Source organism: Vanellus vanellus (assembly GCF_965231255.1).
Source record: "Vanellus vanellus genome assembly, chromosome: 26".
Classification (NCBI taxonomy): Eukaryota; Metazoa; Chordata; class Aves; order Charadriiformes; family Charadriidae; genus Vanellus; species Vanellus vanellus.
Window position 1 is genome coordinate 1,010,417 of NC_138931.1, and position 15,833 is coordinate 1,026,249.

The 15,833-nt window shown below is 61.6% G+C and overlaps 1 protein-coding gene across 1 annotated transcript; it reads right to left on the bottom strand.

Moving 5' to 3' along the window:
- Positions 1-4,098: 4,098 nt before the first annotated feature.
- Positions 4,099-6,434, bottom strand: ZNF703 (zinc finger protein 703; the record flags this gene model as incomplete). The annotated part of the gene is made up of 2 exons (XM_082495633.1): positions 4,099-5,807; positions 6,222-6,434. The coding sequence occupies 2 exons, from the start codon at positions 6,432-6,434 to the stop codon at positions 4,428-4,430; spliced, it is 1,593 nt and encodes a 530-aa protein (XP_082351759.1). The 3' UTR covers positions 4,099-4,427.
- Between the last annotated feature and the right edge of the window lie 9,399 nt (positions 6,435-15,833).

Consider the following 15,833-nt stretch of genomic DNA (forward strand, 5'->3'; position numbering starts at 1 on the left):
GCCCCGGCAACTGCCGCAATAAATCAATAGGAAAATAGAGGCTGCCAGTTAGACTAAACAAGTGCATTTGCAAGGATTGCTAACCCTCATTAATCACTCTGACAGTCCTAAAAACACATTTCCCCTTTAATGACTGTATTTGGATAATCAGAGCTTTTTCCTCGCGGCGCGGGGTGACTGACGGCGGGCGCGATTGCGGCGAGCGCCGGCACCGGGGTCACCGGCGAGTCAAGCGCTGGAGGTCCCCGGCAGCTCGGGGCGAGCCGGAGGAGCTGCTGATGTGCCACAGGGAGGGGAGGCGGCGGTGCAGCCCCGCATCCCCCGTCCCCCATCCAACACCCACCCGTGTTACCCCAACCCCTGCCCTCCCGCCCCAACCCACCCCCCGCCGGCTGCCTTTGAAAGGGCCTTTTTTTATGTCACTCCGCGTTCCCTTTAGGTGACTTTTGCCTCCCGGAGAGGTTTGAAACCTCGCACATTTTTCTGTATAAATGATGCAACACATTAATGCACAGCACATTATGAAAATGGTAATTCAAACCCATACAACTCTAAATTAAGCCATACATTATCCGACCCACTCAGCCATATATTTTGCAGAAAGACAGGATTGAATCAAATCAAACCGAAACTGTGGAGTGCAGGTTGTTAGACAGAATGATTAATAAAGTGCATCCCACCGCTCTTATTATAAAATGAATTCTGCAGTAACCTGGGCATACATTAGATAGGGAGTTATTTAATATATTGGCATCACAATCACTCCCCAGCAGATAAAGCCCCCGAGTGTCGACTGCTATCAGATGATACTTTGCAGTGTTTACACAGCCCGGCCCCGGTGCTGCAGTCTTTAGGGAGGGGAAAAAACAGTCCTCGGGGAACCTTCTGCGCGGCGGGACGTATCGCAGCAGCATCCAGCTCCCACCGTCAGCGGAGGGATGGCACACGCGCTTGGTTGCGGAGCTGGGAGCATCCTGGTGCGAGGAGGGCTTTGGGAGGCGAGGGGAGACGGACCCTGGCCGCAAGGGGAGGGCGCCCCCGGCAGCGCGCCCTGCTCTGGGAGATGGGCGCCGCAGGACGATGGGCCGTGCAGGCCCACGGCAGCGACTCGCCAGCTGGCAGGCGGCACGGCCCCAGCAGCCCCGAGACCCAGCGTCGGCTGCACCGGGCTACCGTGCCTCGTGTGCATCCGCGGGCATCACGGCGTCACCCTCTCACCCCGCGGCACGAGGCTCTCCAGCAGTGCTGGCAGCGGAGCCGCCTGGCTACGGCCGGGGAGGAGCAGGGCGGAACAAAATGCCGCGGCAGGGACCCACAACAGGCACGGCATTTTGGAGCTGCAGTCAAGGAGCTGTGATTTACACCGGGGACCGGTGATGCTCGAGCGAGGCCGACACGGAGCAGCATCACCAGCGGGAGTGGGGACCACATCCAGGGAGCGGTGATGCTCCCGAGGAGCAGCGGGGCCCGGAACGCCTTCAAATGCCGCCGGGCAGCTCCGCGGCAGAGGGGACGGTAGCACAGGAACTGCCCCACCGGTGCTCTGCCCGCCGCGATGCCCTGCTCCACCGGGAACCCCGGCTGCAACGCCCAGAGCCAGAGGGCTCAGCAGCACCCAGCTGGGACACGGGGACAGGAGACACCGGCGCGGTGGCAACAGCCTGGGCCTGGCAGCCCCCTCCTGCCGCTGCCCAGCCGCAGAGCCTACGGCCGCAGCGAAGCCGCCTCTGCTCCGGACTCAGTCCCGCACATCCCAGACCCTCATCCTGCAAACATCCCGCCCCGAAAGAGCGGGGCCACCGCGGGCAGACCCTGGGCACGGCCGGACACGAGCCACATCCACAAGCAGGGCGAGGGGTAGCCACGGACCCGCAAAACCTGCTTCGCCCCAGCTCTGGGGAGCTCAGGGACGGCGCTGCCCACCCCTCCACCATTTGAAGGGTGACCGGTCCCCGGCACCACCAGTCTCTCCCATTTCCAGTGGGAGCCCCCAGCCAGGGCCCTCCCCGCCAGCTGCACGCCTACGGCCACGCTCGCAAGAACGGGCAGAAAAATAAAAATCCCATTGGCAAAACAACTCCCTGTTTTAAGCGCATTATTTTTCAGCTCAAAGGACACAAAGGAATTTAAACACAGGGCATAAGGCAACATAGAGAAGGCAATTAACTGGGATTAATTGCATGACTCACCCAAAATGCAACAGGAGTAAAGCACTCAACAGCAGAAAAAAAAAAAATAAAGAAAGAAAGAAAGAAGCGATGTGGGGCAATAGGAGCACGTGGGATTTCAAGGGGCAGCGGGGGCACGGCCGGGGGTCCCGCTGCGGAGGTTGGGCGGCTGCTGGAACAACAGCCCCTTCCTCGGGGCGGGGGGGGCAGCACACGGGGACCCCCAGCACGCCGGGCAGGCGGGGGGCACGCAGGCAGGGCAGGGCAGGGCAGGCGGCCGCCCCCGCCAGGAGGGGTGGGAGCGAGCCCCCGTCCAGAGCCGTCTATGGCCCCCCCGCCGCGCTCCCCCCACAGACGGCACAGGGGCGAGACGGGGAAGGGGATGCAGGGCAGCACAAGGGATAGATGGGGAGGGGGACGCGGGACTCCACGCCGGCTCTCGCCTGCCCCCCCCCCCCCCAGGCGGGAGCGAGTCGGGGACCCCCGTTACGTTGCAATTCCGTCCCTAAAACTTAATTCCTGCGGCGGCTGCAGCTACGGGAGGGATTGCCAACCGCTCCCCGCAGCCTCTCGGGCGGGGGGGGGAGGGAACCGGGGCTCTTCGCATCGATTTCAGCTCAAAAACGCCTTCTCGAACCTTCCCTCCGCCGCCGCGCACGACAGCACCCGCCGCCTTCCGCCCCGGGAAACCCACAGGCGAGGAAGAGGGAACCGAGGGGGCTCCGGACGCCTCTTTTTCGCCGACCCCCCCTTCCCCCCAACACCCCCGCGGCCGCCAGCCGGCCCGGGGCGGGCAGCCATGCCCGGGGATGCGGGAGCGCCGCGCTCGGTGCCGCGCTGGGTCCCGCGGGGCACCGGGACCGACCGCCGCCGCCGCCGCTAGATGGTGCTGGGAGCCCGCGGCCCCGGCACGGAGCCCCACCGACACCGGCGCGGAGCCCCCCCAGCGCCGGTATAGACACCCCCCCTTCCCCCCCCCAATACCGGCGCGGAGCCCCCAGACATCGGCACGGAGCTCCCGGCACCGGTTCAGAGCCCTTCAACACCGGTACAGACCCCCCTCGACATCAGCACGGAGCCCCCCGCATCGGTACAGAAGCCCCCAACACCGGCACGGAGCTCCCGGCACCGGTACAGACCCCCCCAACACCGGTATGGAGCCCCCAACACCGGTTACAGACCCCCCCCAACACCGGCACGGAGCCCCCAGCATCGGTACAGACCCCCCCCAACACCGGTATGGAGCCCCCAACACCGGTTACAGACCCCCCCCAACACTGGCACGGAGCCCCCAGCATCGGTACAGACCCCCCCCAACACCGGTATGGAGCACCCAACACCGGTTATAGACCCCCCAGCAGCGGTACAGATGCCCCCCAGCACCAGTACGGACCCCCCTCAACACGGGCACAGAGCCCCCCAACACCGTCCCGGAGCCCCCGGCACCGGTACAGACCCCCCCCAGCACCGGCCCGGAGCCCCCCCGGGGACGAGAGAAGACACCACAGGGTGAATATAACCAAGAGTCATTTATTAACAAAATAAGACTTACCAAGCCGGAGCTCATCCGCCCGCCGCCCTCCCGCTGCTCCGGTCCTGCCCGCTGGAGCCGCCGCTCTTCGGTCCCCCCTCCCGGGGGACACACGCACCCACACACGGTCCCGCGTCCCACGGCGGGGCCCGGCCGCGGGTGGGGAGCGGCGGTCGCGGAGGACGAGCCGCGGCGTGGGATGGGGGTCATGCGCGGCCAGGCCTTCGCCCGTCCGTCCGCCGCAGCCGCCCCCGGCCCCAAACACATGGCAAAAAAAAAAAAAATTAAAAAAAGAAAAAAATTAAAAAAAAAAAAATTACATCTGTTAACTTTACAAATGAAGAGGAACAGAATCCCAGAATGATAAACACGGAGGGGGAGGAGGAAAATGCCTTTTTTTTTTTTTCCTTGTGTGTCAGGAGTCATGCAAGAATTTCTCAGGGGGGAAATTAAGAAGGGGGAGGAAAAAAAAAAAATTGAAAAGAAACAGAAGGGAAAAATAAAAGCCCCACACCTGCAAAATAAAGAAATTTTTTTCTTTTTTTTTTTCTTTTTTTTTTTTTTTTTTTTTGGACACAGACTTTTTGCATACCATTGATTCATTGGTGTATTAATGCACTTATATTCCCAGCTTTAAGCTAACATACAGTAAATAAATACACAGTCCAAGGAGGGAGCGGGGGGCTGGGGCGAGGAGGAGGCTGGAGCAGGGGAAGGGGCTGCCGTAGTTACTGATATCCCAGTGCAGAAGCTGAAGTTAGTCTTTGGCCGTAGAGCGCGTATGGAGAGTAGTAAGGTCCGGCGGCCGGCAAGGAGGGCACGGGCAGGGCGCCGGCCGTGGGCAAATGGCTCTTGCCGTAGGGGTGGTACCTGTTTAGTCCCAAAGTGTGTGGGCTCCTCAAGGAGAGGGAGGCGGGTAACGTGTTGGGGCTCCCGGGGGCGGCGGGCGGGAGGTGGAGGTGGCAGGAGGCTGCGGAGCCCAGCCCGGAGGTAGGGTAACCCGCCAAGAGTTTTTCCGCCCCCGGCAAGGCCGTGTGGGTCCGTAGGTGGGTGAGCAGCTCCTCCGAGGTGGCAAACCTCTTGTCGCAGGGTCCGCTGGCAGACACCCAGTTGCATATGTGGGGCAGGGGGTCGTTCTGCAGCATGAAGCCGTAGGTGTAGAGGGGGTGGCCGGGCAGGCTGGGGGTGCCGCTGGAGGAGAGCGTGGTGTGCACCGAGTGCAGGGGGTGCGTGGGGTACACCAAGGGGTATCCGCTCTTCAGGCTGCCGGGGTCGTGCACGCAGCTGGAGCAGTTGCTGGAGCCCAAGTGCGAGGCGCTGTGGTAGCTCAGGCAATACGGGTCCCGGCATAATCCCTGCATGAAGGAGGGCGGCGAGGCCCCGGTGAGCGGGCTGGAGCTGGGCGGCTTGCCCGGCAGCCCCAGCGCCCCCGGCAGCTGGCTGCCCACCAGGCCCGGCTTGGTGGGGTCCAGCCCGGGCACGAACTGGGACGGGTAGCCGGCGTAGGCGCCGACGATGGAGCCGTGGTAGCCGATGCTGGAGGGCGGCAGGGGGAAGACGGAGTGGCCCGGCTTGTAGGGCGAGACGGGGGCCACATGGCCGGCGGGCGGCAGGGCGGGAGGCTCCGACTTGCGCCCGGAGGGGGGCTCGCCATGCGCCCCGGTCTCCGCTGCCCCGCGCCCCAGCCCCCCGCCCGTCCCCTCGGGGCTGGGCTTGCCCCCCTCGGGCTCCTTCTTCTCCTCGACGCCCTTGGGGTCGGTGTGCTGGGGCGAGGCGCCGCGGGAGCCGCCGGGCGAGGCGGCGGCGTGTGGGGGGAACGGCGGGCAAGCGGCGCTGGGCACCCGAAAGCCGGCCTTGTCCGCGCCGCCCTCCTTGCGCGGCTCCCCGCCGCCCTTCGAGTAGGGTTTGAAGCTGGACTTGTCCTCGGGCGGCGCGTCCCCGCTGCCCGGCGGCTTCAGGGCGGCGGGGCGGGCGGCGGGCTCCTTCTCGGCGGCGGGCAGCCCGGCGGCGGCCACGGCGTTCAGCTTGGAGGAGGGCGGCGGGTCGGGTTTGCCGATCTGCGAGCAGGTCTGGGCCAGCAGCGCCAGCGGGCTCTTCTTGGCGTCCAGCTGCGGGCGGAGCGGAGCCGGTCAAGGGGGAAGGGGAGGCGGGGGGACACACACACACACGACACACGGACCCCGACGGCGCCCCCGGCCCGGCCTCCCCCACCCCATCCCACCCCCAAAAGCCCGGGTCCAGCGGGGCCGGGCCCGGCGCCGAGCCAGGGCGCGGGGGATGGGGGGGGGATGCACCCGGCCGGGGAGAAGGACCGGGATGGGGTGGGGGGAGCCGGGCTGCAGCGGGGAGAGGGAGGGAAGGGGCGGCTCGGGGGGAGCCGGCAGCCCCGGGCAGGGAAGACCCCGGCCGGGAGGAGCCGGGAGCGCCGGGCGGGGGGGGGGGAGCTTGGCCGGGAGGAGCCGGGAGCACCGGGCGGGAGGGGGGGGGGGGGGGCGAGCTCCGGGGGGCGGCGGGCAACTGACCTCGATGGGGCTGACGGGCGTGGAGGAGAGCGGCTGGAGGTACTCGGGGTGCAGGAGGTGGCCGCCGTGGGCGCTGAGCATCTTCAGGACGCGGATGGGCAGCCGGCTGGCCTGGCGCAGCGGGTCGGCGGGGGGCGGCCGGGGCGACGGGGCGCCCGCGGCTCCGCGGCTCGGCGGGGTCCTCGGCCGGGGCCCGCCGGGGGCTCCGCTCATTTGGGGCGGGCGGCGGGGGAGGGGGGGGGGGGGGGGGGGCGCTCCGCGGGGCCGGGCCGGGCCGGGGCGGGCGGCGGAGCGGCGGCGGCGGCGGCCCCGGCGAGACGAAACCCTTCCCCGGCCCCACCGACACGTCAAATAGCCCCGATGGCGGCCGCGCTCCGAGGGGGCCGCCGCCGCGCACCAATCCGCGCCCGGCCGGGCCCCCGGGGCGGGGAGAGCCGCCGGTGGGGGGGGCGAGCCGCCGCCGCCGCCCCGCGCCGCCGCCGCGTGGGGGAGAGCCGAGAGCCGCCCACGGAACGGCCCGGAACGGAGCGGGGCGGATCGGCGCGGATGGCGTGGCACAGCCTGGCACGGCTCGGCTGCTGTGGCGTGGCGTGGCGTGGCACGGCCGGCGCAGCTCGCCGCGACATGGCACGGCTCGGCTGGCACAGCTTGGCATGGCATGGCATGGCATGGCATGGCATGGCATGGCATGGCATGGCATAGCATGACATAGCTCAGCTAGCATGCTGTGGCACGGCTGGCACTGCTTCCCATGACATGGCACAGGTTGGCTGGCATGGTGTGGCACAGCTGGCACAGCTTGGCATGGCATGGCATGGCATGGCATGGCATGGCATGGCATGGCATGGCACAGCTCGGCTGGCACAGCTTGGCATAGCATGACATAGCTCAGCTGGCATGGTGTGGCACGGCTGGCACAGTTTCCCATGACACGGCACAGCTTGGCTGGCATGGTGTGGCACGGTTGGCACAGCTTGGCATGGCATGGCATGGCATAGCTCAGCTGGCATGGTGTGGCACGGCTGGCACAGCTTGGCATGGCATGGCATAGCTCAGTTGGCATGGTGTGGCATGGATGACACAGCTAGGCACGGCATGGCACAGCTTGGCACGGCTGGCACAGCTTCCCATGACATGGCACAGCTTGGCTGGCATGCTGTGGCACGGCTGGCACAGCTTCCCATGACATGGCACAGCTTGGCTGGCATGCTGTGGCACGGTTGGCACAGCTTGGCATGGCATGGCATGGCATGGCATGGCACAGCTCGGCTGGCACAGTTTGGCATAGCATGACATAGTTCAGCTGGCATGGTGTGGCACGGCTTGGCTGGCACAGCTTGGCATGGCATGGCATAGCATGGCATGGCATAGCTCAGCTGGCATGCTGTGGCACGGCTGGCACAGTTTCCCATGACATGGCACAGCTTGGCTGGCATGGTGTGGCACAGTTGGCACAGCTTGGCATGGCATGGCATGGCATAGCTCAGCTGGCATGGTGTGGCACGGCTCGGCTGGCACAGCTTGGCATGGCATGGCATAGCTCAGTTGGCATGGTGTGGCATGGATGGCACAGCTAGGCATGGCATGGCAGAGCTTGGCACTGCTGGCACAGCTTCCCATGACATGGCACAGCTTGGCTGGCATGGCACAGCTCAGCTGGTGTGGCATGGCACAGCTGGCACAGCACAACATGACATGGCACGGCATGGCTGGCATGACATGGCATGGCTGGCACAGCTCGGCATGGCATGGCACAGCTCAGCTGGCATGGCATGGCACAGCTCAGCTGGTGTGACGTGGCAAAGCTGGCACAGCTTGGTATGACATGGCACAGCTTGGCTGGCATGATGTGGCATGGCTGGCACGGCTTGGCACAGTGTGGCATGGCATGGCACAGCTCAGCTGGCATAGCTGGCATGGCATGGCTCGGCTAGCGCATCTTGGCACGGCATGGCATGGCTCAGCTGGCATGGTGTGGGACAGCTAGCACAGCTTGGCATGGCACAGCTCGGATGGCACAGCATGGCACGGCTGGTACAGCTTGGCACGACATGGCTGGTACAGCTTGGCACGACATGGCATGGTGCTGCCAGCACACCCCGTCATGGCACAGCATGGCTCAGCTGGCATGGCATGGCATGGCTTATCATAGCATGTCATGGCTGAGCTGGCACACCGCGGCATGGCACTGCTGGCATGGCATGGCTTAGACAAGATCAGCCTGGCACAGCTCAGCACACTCCTGCAGTGGCTCCTGCACCCAGTCTGCGTGCCCTGCACCCAAACCTGCGCCCGGTGCCTGTGCCCCTCGCCCAGCCGGACCCCCGCACCCCGTCCTGTGCCGGTGCCGCACAAGGGGAGAGGGCTGCAGCACCCTGCCCGGGGGGTGCACCCCCGTGTGGGGCAGAGCGAGGCCCCGTGTCCCTGCAGAGGCAGCTCGATGTCTCTGCCGGCCCCATGTGCAAACTGGGGCAGTGCTGGGGTTGCTGGTGGGACAGCAGTGTCACCCAAGCCTGAAGGGCCAACACAGGTCGCATGTGCACTTTTTTGTTTTGCAGGTACTGCAGCCACCAGCGCGTCAATTATTTTAGCAGCCGCAGCGGTTGGTACCGCAGCATTCTCTGTTCTCGGGGTAGCGACCAGTCACCGATCATTTCACCCCACCAGTAAATACGGGGCCGTCAGGGATGTGTCCAGGGCACCTGCAACGCAGTGAACGGGGCACGTCTCAACCCGGGTCCCACAGCTCCCTCACGTACCTACAATAATCCTTTCAGGGATTTTCTACTTTCTTTAGTTTGCGGAGTCTTAAAAATGTGCCAGTGACAGTGCAGACCGCTGCATAACTAATTAAGGTTCCCGACAATTAACTTCCTATTTCTAGTTACCTTTTCCAGACGTCTTTGAATTACATTCACAAACCCCTGGGGCTCCGCAGTCGAGGGGGCCGAAAACCACCGTCCCACTGAGCCCTTTCCACGAGGAGCTGAGGCACACGGATAAATCCCGGAGCTTTACCTCCTTGCGTCCGACTTGGAGCCATGCCCTGGTGGCTGCGGGGTCCTGGTGGGCTGGGGAGCCGCTCCGCTGGCTCCCCGGGGCTTTGACTGGGAGCTGGTGGGAGAACGGGGGCTCGGGGAGGGATGTCCAACGCTGGGGGGATGTGGGGTCGTGGGAGAAAGCGGTGGGGGCCGGGCTGGGGCGAGTGCTGAAAACCCGTGGCCTGGAGAAGAGCGATGCGGTGCCTTTGGGAGAAGAGCGATGCGGTGCCTTTGGGAGAGGAAGGCGAGGAGCCGGACGGCTGCTCCACCTGCGACGCAAGGCGGAGTGTCGCGCCACACGCGCTGAACCCAGCTGCCGGGTCGGGTACCGAAAAGCAAAGGAATGAGTGCACTGGGGTGATGTCATCGCTGCACCGCTAAAATCAAGGCTTAGCTGGAACAGATGCCCCGCTGAGAGCCCGGTAACCCTCTGACCGGCGTGGGGTGCCACCGGCGTGTTTGTGACTCCGGATGTTTGATGTTTTCGTGTTTTCCTTCGTGTACCCCTGGCTGAAGGCGCAGCCTTTGCCAGCAGCAGGTTGCGTGGCGATTGCTTGCAGCGGGGCCGGGGCTGGTGGGGAGGACGCAGCGTTCCTGGGGCTGCGTGCCCGCTCCGGCCAGCGCCGCCGCACGGACCCACCTCCGCCCTCCCTGGGTTTGGGCTTCAGTCCCTCCTGCCTCCCCAGGGAGGGAGAGGGGAAAGAAGACAGAGGCAGACACCTCTAATTAATCATGTTAACTCCTGACAGATGCTGGATGTTCCGATGGTGTTGCTATTACGTTCACACCCCCCACACCTCCCCCAACCCCCTCTGCTCCGGATTCCGGGAAAAAAAGGTTTTGCTGGGTTTCCCCAGCGAGCGCCGGCATCGCCCTGGCGCAGCCCCACGTCATGTCCTGCTTCTCCAACCACCATCAGTCACACCGGTGGTCGGACCTGTCAATTTTCCCTCTTCATGAGGGTTTTTTCTTCTTTTCTTCTCCCCCCTCCCGAAGCTGACCGCAAGATTGATTCAATCCGGACAGCGGGGATGTAAACGGAGAGGCGCTGCCTTTCAAAGGAGCCATTCAAGTAAGGAGGAAATAGAAAAAAACCTTTCCTCAAAGTCACTGGCGTTGTATGCCAACAACAACACGGCCTTAACAAAATAACATAAATATAAAAAACCATAAAAAATAAGGTGGGACAAGTGCGTAAGAGCGGCGGCGATGAGGCGGGGGACGCCGCAACGGTGGGAGGGCACGAAGCAGCGATACCTCCAGGGCCGTGTTTATTGCTTCCCCCAAAGCCGGGATCGTTTCGCAGGTCTGACCCCGCGCCGGTGCTGAGAACATTCCTGGGTTCAGCTTGTGTTGGCTGGATTAAAACTTCATCAGAGGGTCGTCATGGGTAGGGAGGAACCCTGCTGGGTGTTGATGCCCATACCGTCTCTGGTTCTATTCTCCATTCTAAAATCCGCCTGGGTCCCGTTTTCAATAAGGGGAACAGTGACCAGCGGGAGAGGCAACAAAACTGCCCTATTTCATGTTCAGTTCTGCTCCGTGACAAGTCACCCTCTGCTTAGAGACTGCCCGCCACAAATAAAGTAAGCGAGACCACTCGCCAAATAAAAATAACACAGGCATCAAATGAAAAGCAAAATATTTTGAATAAAAGTAAAGCCAAAGAAGACAAAAAGCCTCCCCGAGCGCTTTCAGACATGACTAATGATATTTTTTCTCCCTAATCAGGGCTTGCCCCACCTGGGCTGCTCGTAACGAGGCTTCAGTTTCCCAAGGACGTATCCCCAGCGCAGAGCCTTAACAGCGCTGAGGGACTCGGGCGTTTCTGCAGCCTGGGCAGCGCGGCCGTGGGAGAGGGAACGCTGTTTTTCTTTAAGTTTAAGACCTTTCAGCAACCTGGGATGACTCCCGGGCAGGGCTTTCGGGGGACACACGCCGCCGGGGTGTCCCTCGCTCCCCAGGCCGCTTTCCGGCCTCGTCCCGCTGTTTCCGGGTGGTGCAGAAAGGTGCTTTGCAGAGGAAGGCACACACCACCCATCCACCCCCCAGGTGTTTTTAAAAAGGGAGAAAAAAAAGCCAGCGAGGGCGCGAGTGATGTGCAGGGACTGCCGGAGCCCCCGGCCCCTGCGCTCGCTGCCTGCGGAGCTGCCTGCGCAGGACGCGCGTCCCTCGTGATGGATAGGACAGCGGTCCTGACTTCTAGCAAATCGCTTTCCGAGGCAGTCGTTATACAAACCACGGCACTAAATACGTCAATATTAAACTGCATCCAAAGGAAGTGTTTTTCCCAGGGAGTCAAGTGTATTCCTTTCCCTGCCTGCGTCGGCCGCCAGAACAGTGCGGAAACGTACCTGTGGGCGACACATGGCCGAGCCCTCCGCGCTTTAATTCTCTATTTTTGCTCTGCCCTTCAGCAGAGAAATCCTCTCCAGTTTTGCCGCACGCTCCTGCGTTGCCGATACGCGGCGGGTTGCGTTGAGCCCCGCGTTTTCCCTGGCGTGGCAGGGGCGCCGGCGGCTGCGGGAGCCCCGAGTGCCGGCGGAGCCGGGGGCGCGGAGCGGGCAGGGAGCGCCGGGCGGCGACGGGGAGAGGTGGCCGAGCGCCGCAGCCTGCACGGAAATCGGTGGCGGGATAAGACAAGACATGAATTTAAACCACTGTAACTCTTCCAGCGTCTCCGTACTCCGCGTAAATGCCTTTCGGGTTTCATTGCTGCGGGACGCGGTTTAAGGGGAACCGGGAAAACGCGCCTTGTCTGGCAAAAGCGGGTCTGCCGGGGAGCTGTGGGGTGTGCGGGAGCACAGCGGGGGGACGTTTGCAGGGCAGAGGGGCGGACGGGGCTCTGGCGGGTCCCAGGATGTGTCCCACGAAGGTCCCAGCGCAGGAGCCGGAGAGGGGTTCTCGGGATCCGGCCCCGGCCGTCGCGGCCGGATGGGGATCCAAGACGCTTTTTAAAAGCCGAGCTTTTATTTGCGCGTCGGTGCTTGCTGGGTACCTGCTATTTCATGGGAAAACCATCTTCTCTCAGCCCCGCTGCTACCGAGGCGGCGGCAGCCGCGGCCCCTCCGGCCGCCCCCGCGGAGGCCGTCTCGCTGCCCCGCTCCCCTCTCCCCGGCACACCTCTCCCCAGCGCCGCGCCAGCTCGGGCCTCGCTTTTAGCTGCAGAACAAGTGCATAAAAATGATCTTATTTATTACAGGAGACATGTTTTAAAACAACTGACAAAATTGCAAGATGTAAAACGACAAGCAAGTGCTTTTTCTTTTTTAAACCCATATAGACTTCTGGCAATGATAAAAATAGTGTTTTCTTTTTTAAAGTTGGAATTAATCTTTCTTTCCAAAGCAATCGTGTAGCAGGAAAAGCAGAAGACACTTAGATATTAACTGATACTCACTGGGTGATGGTTACTTATTGAATAGCCGGGTAGCCCGCCTGCCTCCGCAGAGCGATTAACATTAAAGAACGGCGTGAACATTAAAGCAAAAAAAGGTGAGGATTTTTTTTTTCCTCCCCTATTCCCTTGATGTGTGACTAACAGCTGTTTTTCTGTGTGACAAATCAGTGGGGTCTTCCTGTTGTTGATGTAATGAAGCTGTTTCCTGGTGTGAAATTCTACGGGATAAATTGCAGGAGGGGGAGGAGAACATCCCGCACGTATCAAAGTGCTTCGGAGGGGAGCGGAGCTCTGCCCCCCTCGCGGGGACGGGCAGCGGGTCAGAACGGGCAGCGGGGCTGACGCCGGGTCACAGCGCCTTTACTTAAGGCTTTTTCTTTTTCTTTTTTTTTTTTTTTTTTTTCCTGTTTATCTTTTAAGTTTTCTGCTGCTGCGAGCAGAGCGATGGGCTTTACAAGGCTGCGCTGTACGGGCAGTTTGGGGTATTTTCCCCAATAAGCCATTTTTACGTCACGGCAGTGCTGCTGAGAGCTGTACGGAGCGGTCTAACTTATGTGCCTCAGTTTCCCCATCTGTGAAATGGGGGGGTGACGGTGCCCCCCCCGATGTCCCTGACTGGGAAGGGGCCCGGGGGGGGGGGGAGGGGGGGGCGGGCAGTGCCTGCGACACCAGTCCCCCAAAAAGTGCTGTGGGGACGTGGGTGTTTCCCACGGCTGGCGCCAGCGCAAGCGCTTTTGGGGGATCTGTCTCGGTGGGTTCATTTAGTCCTCAGACACCCGCAAAAAAAAAAAATCACTTTTACCTCTGTTTTTCTTTTTTCTTTGCCAGTATTAGTTAATTAAACTATGCAAATTAAAACAACTTAATTTCTATAATACCAGGACCAGAGCCTCAAACCATTTGGTGTAGCTCATCTGGCACGTACGTTACATAAAATGTTTGGAGCGGCTCTAATAAAAATGAAAAAGGCTGTAAATCAAGTTTAATTTATTCATTTTCTGTATGGTATGAAAGCATGCCAAAATCAGATTATTTATGAGCCCTTCATAACAATAGGCATTTTTATTGGTTGCAAATGACAAAAGGGGTTCTCAGAGGGATTTTTTTCTTCTTTTAAATTTTTTGAATGCCTTTTCAGAAACATTTATTTTTTTGGACTCTATGATCTCAAAGAAAAATATTTAATCATTGATACAGTAAAAATAATTTATATTTAGATACTGAAAAACACATCAGACTTTAAAACATAAATATACAGAGCTAATCCAGCCCAGAGGCTCAGGCGAATGCTACACCACAGGTTAGAGAAAAGAGCTGTGATTTATACCCGCTTCCTTAAATTTCCCATTAAGAGTATAATCTCCCATAAGTCTTTCACAAAATGTCTGAGCCACTCGGGGTGTTTTTTTTTTCGCTTGCTTTCCCAGATCCGTTTGGTGGGCCGGTGGGCGCACAGGTGCTCTGTGTGCACGGGCACACGTGTGTGCCCACACACTCGCCTCGCGGCGACTCGCTGTGCCCATCCGCGGCTAATTCACAGCGTCTCTTTCCGGGCGGGTGACTGCCCCCTGCGAGGAGACCGACCAGGGGAGGCAGGGCAGCCCCCCCGATGCACAGAAAACCACTGACAAACCCACCCTGGATTGGCTTCTGCCTCCCACTTTTCAGCCCGTTTAAACCATCTTTCGTCCATTTTCTGGCCCCGCTGGACCCAGAGGTGGGTTCGGTGATGGGCGCGTGCCGCACACCCGGTGCCGCGGTGGTGGCGCTCGCTGCCCACCGGGATGGGCCTGGGATGCTCTTGTCAGAGTCGCAGCGATCCTGTCCGAGGCATGCTGTGATGGGGGCGAGGGCGCTGGGCCGCCCCGCTGGCTCGGGGGACGGGCGTCAGGTGCGATGCCGGTGCCCATGGGTGCACCCGAACCCCCGGATCTGTCTGTGCCGGCACGAACGTGGCACCACACCGGCCAGGAGCCTCCCGCAACCCAGAGGGCAATGTCCCTCCTCGTCTTTAGGAGGAGTATGAGCCAGAGCAACCCCAAAGCCCCAAGTTTTGGGGGCAGAGAGCCAGGCGGGAGGGGAGTGGGTACCCGCCAGCCCCACGTGGAGGAAGGGCATCCCCAGGGACGAGATGGGCTGTGGCCATCTCCGCGATGGGGACAGTGCCGTGGGGGAGTGGGTGTCCTCCTGCCCGCAGCGCACTGGGCATGGCGGCCAACAGCCAGCTGGCAGCGGGGAGGAGGCAGGGGACCCCAAAACGCCTCAAAGAGGTGGACAAAAGCCTGGCTGGGTTGTGCAGGGGGGGGTTGGCTTTGCCGGAGGGCTCTGGGTAAGCGTGATGGGGAGGGGACAGAGAGGCACCCACTCCTGCAAGAACGGGGGCTTTCTCTGCGCCCGGCCTGGCCTGGGAAAAAAAAAAAAAAAAAAAAAGAAAACAAAAAAATCAACAAGAAGAGAAAAAGAGGGAACCCCCTCCCCAGGAGAATTAGCATCCAGGATCTGTCAGTCACTGGGAGCTTTTGGTAAAAGGGGCCCCTTGTCAACCTCTGCCTTTGATGTGACTGGGACGGAGGTGCTCAATTAAAAGCCTATCAGTCTGTAAGTAAATCAACGCCTATCAGGCTTGTCACATCAAACAAACGATTATTGCACGAACCCGCCCACCCCATTAATCTGGCTGTTCCTTCTTGACAGCTCAGGGTCAGGGCACTGTAAATCCTGCACTGGATTGCAGCCACCTGGAGCAGGATTAAAGCAGCCCTGCAGCATGTGCTGCTGCACCCAATTACTCCCCGGCGGCGGGCGGCTGCGGCGAGGGGTACCCCAGGCCCTGGCAGCCGCGGGGTGCCCGGCACGGGGCTGGGGCCCCCACCAGAGCTGAGCTGTGCAAGGTCACGGCCGCCGAGGCGGGCGGTTTGGTGGTGCCCTGTGGCCGTGGCAAACGTTGGTGTGTGTGTTTGGCACGGGGGATGCTCAGCTGAGTGGTGCGGAGAGCTCAGCACCCGGTTTGCGGGCGCTCAGCGCCCAGCGCCGGACCAGTATTGCCAGCACCCGTCTGGCTGCCCAGACAAGATGGGAGCAGCTCCGAAGGCTGGTGGCCCAGGGAAGCTATTGTGCGTAGGGACGGTCGCCCCACAGCCCCGGGTGCATACGGTGAGGGTGGATGGCCGT